The 8,797-nt window shown below is 38.0% G+C and overlaps 1 protein-coding gene across 3 annotated transcripts in view; it reads left to right on the top strand.

The window, feature by feature from the left end:
• Positions 1–8,797, top strand: part of FAM133B (family with sequence similarity 133, member B) — a 29,331-nt gene that overhangs the window by 1,647 nt on the left and 18,887 nt on the right. For all 3 annotated transcript variants that reach the window (XM_011955052.1, XM_011955051.1, XM_011955050.1), the window contains exon 2: positions 7,440–7,537. In XM_011955052.1, the coding sequence (XP_011810442.1) occupies positions 7,440–7,537 (98 nt within the window). The remainder of the gene's footprint in view (positions 1–7,439; positions 7,538–8,797) is intronic.

The raw sequence follows: 8,797 nt of genomic DNA, 5'->3' as shown, positions 1-8,797 counted from the left end.
CTCACTCATCACTGGGGGGGGGGTGCTAAACCATTCATGAGAACTCCGCCCCCGATCCAGTCACCTCCCAGTAGGCCCCACCTCCAACATTGGGGATTACAGTTCGACATGAGATTTGGGCGGGGACACAGATCCAAACCATTTCACCATCTTAAAAGCTTTGTAGTTCTGTATAGTCTTTATAATGGAAAACGTCTAGGAACCACTGTGGTAGTGAATCTTGATTACAAGATAGCGGGATGTTCTTTCTCCTGGCTGCAGGTGAGACTTGGTTGTGGTATCTTGATTGTCATGGCGTTGAAGTGATGTAGCATAACACCGTTTCAGCATAGGAGCATCCTTAGGTGTTTGAATATTTGGGCTCTTTTAATACCCTTGGGCCTTGAATGTTTAGAGATCACCTGACCTTGGATGCAGTTTCATATACAGACCTAAAATGTTTCATATTACTGAAGAAACGTTTTGGTAAGCATTTGAAAAACTTACCAAATTAGCTTCATTTACTAGAACATTTTGCTAGCTCTGGGCTCTACTTACTGTTGGTATGCAGCCATGGCACAGAGTATTCTGGTAACATTTTGTATGCACTTCAAAGATTGGGATTAAGAACAAGAAATTAAGAGGTAGACGACATAGATTGTCTAATTCAGTCTCCTCATTGCATAGAGGAGGGGTAAGACTGTTTAAACTGGGACCAAAACTTCAGTCATCTGACACTCAGTTCTGTACGTCTTAACTCTTGATTTTCTTTTTAAGACTTTGTTTTTGTTTTGTTTTGTTTTTTTAAGCAGTTTTAGCTTTACAGCAAAATTGAGAGGAAGGTACAAAGATAACCCGTTTACTCCTGGCCCCACTCATGCATAGCCTCCCCATTATGAACATCCTTCACCAGAGTGTCCATTTGTTACAATTGATGAACCTACGTTGACATGTTACTATCATCCAGTCAGTAGTTTATATTAGTGCTGACTCTTAGTATTCATTCTCTATGGGCTTGGACGAATTTATTTATTTATTTATTTATTTTGAGACAGGGTCTCACTCTGTTGCCCAAGCTGGAGTGCAGTGTCGCCATCATGGCTCATTGCAGCTTCAACTTCCCAGGCTCAAGAGATACTCTTACCTCAGCCTCCCGAGTAGCTAGGACCACAGGTGCATGCCACCACACCTGGCTAATTTTTTGTCGTTTTTTTGTAGAGATGGGGTTTCACCATGCTGCCCAGGCTGGTCTCGAATTCCTGGCCTCAAGCAGTCCTCCCGTCTCAGCCTCCAAAAGTGCTTGGATTACAGGAGTGCCACCACACGTGGTCAACAAATTTATAATGACTTGCGTTCGCCAATATAGTATCATAAAGAGTAAAAATCCTCTGTTCTGCCTAGCCATTCCTCTATCGCCCCTGCCCCCAAGTGTGGCAACCACTGATCTTTTTACTGACTCCATAGTTTTGCCATAACACTTGATTTGGAGCAACAAAATGAATATTTGCCTCTGAAAATACTGGCATTTTTTGAGATTGTCTCAAAAACAGTTCCTGTTCTTTTTTGCATTGATGATACAATCATAGTTTTAAAGATGATAGGATTGCTTTCCAAAAAAAAACCCCAGTGAATTTCAGGTTGAACAGTTTTTTACATTTTTATTTTTAGAGCAGTTTTAGGTTCATAGCAAAATTGAACAGAAAGTACAGAGGGTTCCCATATACCTCCACACTTGTACAGCTCTACCATTATCAACATTCACCAGCACCAGCAGGGTGGTACATTTGTTACATTTGATGAACCTACATTGACGCATCATCATCACCCCGAGTCAGTAGTTTACATTAGGGTTCACTCTTGGTGTACATTCTTGAACAGTTTTTATCATTGAACGTTTTAATTCAGGACTTGTAATGGACTCTTAAGTTCCTGATGGCCACCTTTTGTGCCTGTTGTTTTCCGAAGTGTTCTTCATGTTTTTTTTTTTTTTTTTTTTTTTTTTGAGACGGAGTCTCGCTCTGTCTCCCAGGCTGGAGTGCAGTGGCCGGATCTCAGCTCACTGCAAGCTCCGCCTCCCGGGTTTAGCCATTCTCCTGCCTCAGCCTCCCGAGTAGCTGGGACTACAGGCGCCCGTCACCTCGCCCGGCTAGTTTTTTGTGTTTTTTTTTTTTTAGTAGAGACGGGGTTTCACTGTGTTAGCCAGTATGGTCTCGATCTCCTGACCTCGTGATCCGCCCGTCTCGGCCTCCCAAAGTGCTGGGATTACAGGCTTGAGCCACCGCGCCCGGCCTCATGTTCTTTTATGCTACTTTGAGCCCTCTAAAATAGATGTATCCTCTAGATAAAAATAGGTGATCAAATTGACAAATGAAATTCTGCACATTGTGTCTTTAGCCAGTTTTGCTGCATTGCTCTTTTTGTACCTGCCTACATACATATCCCCTTGAGACCAATTTGCCATCCTGAGTTTCAGAAACAAATCATTTTCTGTTATCTAAACTCATGCAGGAGTTTGAAGCCACAGACAGTTCTAGTTACATATGGATGTGAATGTTTGATTTACAAGGTCACAGTATTTATGATTAAGTGATAGTGAAGTGTTTCAAGAAGTTACACGATCTCTGTATTTTAGTGAATGCTTTACCATGCCACCCACTTAATGTTAGGAGCATTATTTTTCACACTGATACAAAAATGAAAACTCTTGTACCTTTGTAAAAATAGTTACTTTTCTTGTTTTAAAAGCTTTCTGTTGTGCATAGTTTGAAAGAAAAGTATTGTTGCTTAATGAATAAGAGCAGACTATCAAGTGTTTTGCATGGAGCCTAGAACATAAGATGCACTTTTAAAAATATTGCTATTATAATTGAAATAAATAATGGAGATATTTGGAGTGTATTTAAGCAGACTGAGATAGTGTTTGGTCCAAAGCGTAAAAGTAAGCCTTATTCAGCAGTAGTTCATGTAATTGTACCCGTAGTCCTAGCATGTTAATATACTACTTTACTATTATTTTCCTCTGAAAAGTAGGAATGGGTTGGTATGTACTTTATAAAAGCAGTTTGATAGTACACAGTAAGACAGTAAAAATATTAATGTACTTTAAAGATACATGCTAGATAACTTGAAGACTGTAAAACATGGTAAATGTTACGATTTTTTTCATTAGAATGAAAAATTGCCACTGCATTATCTGTGAATTTTTACGTAAGTACAGTTCGGTTCTCTGAGTTGGAATGGCAGTATTGTGGTTGGATTTTTGTCATTTTGTTTACCTTTATTATTACCATAATAATGTTTATGCAGTTACCTTTTTTGTTTTATAAAGGTAATCATTATTTAAAATTGTTTTCTCCAGTGTGAATGAATATAGATGTTTTCCTTTATATTTTGGTGCACATGCAGCCTAATTTTTAAATTTTTAGTTATTTATTAAAATAATTCTTTTATTTTGGCAACTTGCCTCTGCTTTTCACTTGAGAAATCTTAAACATCTTATCAGGAACTATGGATCTACTTCATTGATTTTAGTAGCTACATAATATTTCATAGGGAGTATACTTTAATATATTTAGCGAATCCCAGTTTGATAGCTATTTGGGTGTTTTCAGTGTTTGCTGTTTTAGTAATTTAGACCTGAATATCCTTGATATGTGTATATTTGCACTCTTTGGAAATGAACAATTTTTACAATTCTAACCTAAAATATTTTGCCATTAGGTACTGCCAAAATTATGACGTGATACCAAGGAAATTAGAATGTGATCAATATTGTTAAAAACAAAAACCTGAAACCAGTTAAATTTAACAAAGGTCATTTGAGCAAGAAAAAGATTCTAGAACTGGAGGAAGATGTTCTACATCCTGGTGACCTATATTTGCAAAGGAAATGACATACAGAGATTCCCTGATTGGTGCAGTTCTGAGTTTGCCTTATTTGGGCATAATTTGACAACCTTCCATGTGGGATTGGTTGAGGATTGGGCTCCTGTGATTGGCTGAGACTCAGTTGATTGGTTAAGAGGGCATACTCTTAGATTAGGCTAGAACTTATTTGCACATCACGCCAGGTTGCACTTCACCATATACAGAGGATTTTTGCTTTGTTTTGTTTTTCCAGTAGAGACAAGGTTGTAGTCTCTCCTGAGCTCAAGCTCCTCCCACCTCACCCTCCCAAAGTGCTAGATTACAGGTGTGAGCCAGTGCACCTGGCCTTTTGGGCCACATTTTATTACCCAAGTAGGAGGACACTTTGAGCCAAACTTAACTGTGTTGAACAGTACAAATAATACTCCTGTTTTACAAACAGTGAACTAAGCTGCACATGGTACTTGCTTTCATTGTCTTCATTTCTGCCTTCATAGTTTGTCATACTTCCACACCAACTAATCGAAATGCTTAGCAAAAGCAGTTGAATGAAATCTTTGAGGGTATAACATTTTATACAAAAAAAATAACAATATGCCTCTGTCTTTAACATTGCATTTGATATCCACATCTTGCCCTGATTCTGTAAGCATTCATGACATTAGGGGCTCTAGCATTTGTTCTTGCTTGTAGAAAAGTATGTCAAAGATTTGTCTTTTTCATTCCAAGTAATTAGGCTGTGTCAGTTGAATGGTAAGGGTTCTCAGTATGTGTTGTTTATGCTGGTTTTATATTGTTTACTCTGACAGAGAAATCTGGAAGTATATAACTTTTATCTGTTATAAAGCTGGGAAAGAAATGATGGTCATTTTCATAGATTTTGTTAAATAAAATGCAACAAATATATTGTTTCCTTTCACTTATTTTGGATTATTACAAGGTATAATGCCTTCAACCAACCTTGAGGATAGTCATTTTCAATCAAAATTATTTTTATTTAAAAAGTAGAAGAGTTTCATAAATGTCTGTTGACTGGGCATGGTGGCTCACACCTATTGTACTAGCTACTCAAGAGGCCGAGGTAGGGGGATTTTTCGAAGCTGCAGTGAGCTATGATCACACCACTCACCACTGTACTCCAGCCTGGGCAAAAGAGCAAGACCCTGTCGTTTTTGTTGTTGTTGTTGTTGTTGTTGTTGTTGTTGTTTGAGACAGAGTTTCGCTCTTTCGTCCAGGCTAGAGTGAAGTGGCATAGTCTCAACTCAGTGCAACCTCTGCCTCCTGGGTTCAAGTGATTTTCCTGCCTCAGCCTCCTGAGTAGCCAAGATTATAAGCACCCGCCACCACACTTGGCTAATTTTCGTGTTTTTAGTAGAGACAGGGTTTTGCCATGTTGGCCAGGCTGGTCTCAAACTCCTGACTTCAGGTGATACACCCGCCCCGGCCTCCCAAAGTGCTAGGATTACAGGCGTGAGCCACCGCGCCTGGCTGACCCTGTCTTTTAAAAAAAATAATAATAGTAATAAATAAAATTTTTATTGACTTAAATTTGGAAAAAATAAATATAAGAGGTAGAGAATGAATTAAAGACCAGACTGTACATCAGTAGTTTTAACAAAACAACATCGCTTTGCTAGACACTGTCAATAACAAAGAAACCTTTTGCTTTGTTTTGCCTCAATATATTTTTGAAAAAAATCTCTAAAATATTTTTCTGCTGTAGTAAGTGTAGTAGACTGCATGATTTAAATTTTTGCAGATGTTTTAAGCTAAAATATGTATAACAAAATTTACCATTTTAACTGTTTCTAAGTGTATAGTTTAGTGACATTCAGTACATTCATACTGTTATGCAACCATCATCACTATCTATTTTCATCATCCCAAACAAGAACCTCTGTATCCATTAAACAGTAAACTCCCAAATTCCTCTTCTCCCCAGACCCTGGTTAACCTCCATTCTACTTTCTTTTCTAGGTATCAAATATAAATGGAATCATGTATTTGTTCCTTTGTGTTTTTCTTGTTTTATTTCATTTAGCATATTTTCAAGGCTGATCTGGGTTGCTTATAGTATGTGTCAGAATTGCATTCTTTTTTAAGGCTGAATAGTATTCCGTTGTATGTTTATACCACAGTTTTGTTTATCCATTTGTCCATGGATAGACATTTGCATTGTTTCCACATTTCAACTTTTGTGAATCCTGCGGTTGTGAACATTTCTGTACAAGTATCTGTGTTTAGTCCCTTTTTTGAATTCTTTTGGGTGTATACCTAGAAGTGTTATATAGGATCATGTAGTTCTATATTTAACTTTTTGAGGAACCACTAAACTGTCTTCCACAGTGGCCACACCATTTTACATTCCCACCAGCAATGTGAAAGGGTTCCAGTTTCTCTGCATCCTTGCTAACCCTTGCAATTTTCTGTTTGATAGTAGCCATCCTAATGGGTATAGAATGGCATCTCTTTGTGGTTTCAATTTACATTTCCCTAATGACTAGTGATACTGAACATTTTTTATGTGTTTGTTGGCCATTTACTGTATACCTTCTTTAGAGAAATACCTGTTCAAGTCTTCTGCCCATTTTTTAATTACTTGGGGGTTTTTTTTGTTGTTGTTAAGTTGTAGGAGCTTGTTTTACATTCTGGATATTAATCTCTTACTAGATTTATGATTTACAAATATTTTCTCTCATTCTGTGAATTGTCTTTTCACTCTTAACAGTGTCCTTTGATGCACAAACTTTTACATTTTGATGTTCTGTTTATTTTTTTCTTGCCTGTGTATAATTTTTGATGTTAACTATTTGTGAATAAAATTGTCATCAGTATGATGTAGTATTTCCTGGGAGACAAAATGTAGTTGATTAAACAATGAATTTAGAGTTCGATCTTATTCAACTTCTTTGGAATTGAATTGAATTTATTTTATGTTATGTTATGTTATTGTAAGAGGGAGTCTCGCTGTGTCGCCCAGGCTGGAGTGCAGTGGCACAATCTCAGCTCACCGCAACCTCCACCTCCTGGGTTCAAGTGATTCTCCTGTCTCAGCCTCCCGAGTAGCTAGGATTACGAGCATGTGCCATCACACCTAATTTTTGTATTTTTAGTAGAGACAGGGTTTCACCGTGTTGGCCAGGCTGGTCTTGAACTCCTGACCTCAGGTGTTCCACCTGCCTCAGCCCCCAAAGTGCTGGGATTACAGGCATGAGCCACTGCACCCAGTCTGGATTTGAGTTTCTTAATTTTCTAGTGAGCATACTGGTATCATCCTCACAGGATTACTGGGCTTTAGGAGAAAGAGCTGTAAAGCCATCAGTAGGTCAGAGGTATCTATTATTTCATCAAATCTCTTGTAAAACACACACACACACACACATTTTCTCCCAAACTTTAATATTATCTCCCAAACTTTTAAGGCTTAAAAGAGGGTTAAATTAGTTTTTTTAGAATGAAAAGTTGGTTAGTCGGATTGCATATACTTAGCTGGATATATTGTGTATTTATAGTAAAGATTACTTGATGAGTAAGTGAGCTTTTGCATGTTTAATGGTTGCTTTAATGGAATTAATTGTTGTTCTTTCCCCAAGGCCTATATGAACCCAATAGCAATGGCGAGATCAAGGGGTCCAGTCCAGTCTTCAGGGCCAACAATACAAGATTATCTGAATCGACCAAGGCCTACCTGGTATTTGTGAAACACTTTACCTATTTATAAGCTTTTTATCAACTTTTTAAAGTTTATTCTTAAGACTTTAATTGATTTTATTGATTGCCAAGCAATTACCAGATGAGTAATTTTTTTTAAGTAGCATTTGATATATGCTTTCTTTTGAATGTGTGAAACACATGCATGTACAATTAAAAAGCAAACATTTGAGAACCCACTACCCAGTATGGCCAAAGCACTGCCAGGTAGCTTTTTCATACCAGTCTCTTCACTGTCCCATAAAGATCTTAACCTTGCAGTGGTCAAAGCTATTTAGTGAGTTTAAGTAGTCTTGTCCTTTAGTGAGGTGTAACCAGATATCAGGAAGAATAATATTCAACTTTGTTTCTAGTTTTATCTGCCATCTTTTCAATGAATTAGAAAAACTTACTGATTTTTTTACATAAAGCATCAGAGTATGGGCCGTGTTACTCTTTAGTATGTCTTGCTTATTAATACCATACTCCTGAGACAACATGTGACACAGGCTTTAGAGCTGTTAACTTCAGAATCCCAAGTGCACCTAAAAACTGGGCAACTGGTTGAAAAGTATGCTTATGTATAATAGGGAATCCTTCCTTTGAGTTAAATAGGAAGTAAGGATTGTTTACCAGTGGGTGTCAGTGCCATTGTTAACCATTGCAGCATACCAGAAAATGCATTATCCCAAAACAAAGTATGTGTTAATGGGGAGCGGGAATGAATTTTTCAAGGGGAAATGTCCAAGTAAATATATTACACGTGTATCACAGATCATCAAGACAGCCCTCAGGTCGAGTAACTCATAGGGACTCACTGGAGTTTCAGCAGATAGTCGTACTCATGGTAAGATGTATTACTGTGAAAGGCTACCAAGCACAATCAGCAAAAGGAAAAGGCACATGGAACAAAGTTTGTCCAAGTCCTGGAGCAGGCTTTGAAGGGTCCTCTCCTAGTGGGATCACATGAGAGGCACTTAATTCCCTTAGTAAGGAGTTGTGATAATACATATGAGATATTGGCAACCAACTGAAGCTCATTAGAGACTCAGTGCCCAGGGTTTTATTGAGGCTGATCAGACTCTGCCTGTCATGTACCAAAATTCCAGATTCCAGGGCTGGGCATGGTTGCTCATGCCTAGAGTTTCAGCACTTTGGGAAGCTGAGGCAGGAGGATCGCTTGAGGCCAGGAGTTTGAGATCAGCCTGGGCAACATAGCAAGATGCTGTCTGTACAAAATATATATATATATATATATATA

Source organism: Colobus angolensis, unplaced genomic scaffold (assembly GCF_000951035.1).
Source record: "Colobus angolensis palliatus isolate OR3802 unplaced genomic scaffold, Cang.pa_1.0 Scaffold394, whole genome shotgun sequence".
NCBI lineage: Eukaryota > Metazoa > Chordata > Mammalia > Primates > Cercopithecidae > Colobus > Colobus angolensis.
This window is presented reverse-complemented; position numbering and strand designations above follow the sequence as displayed.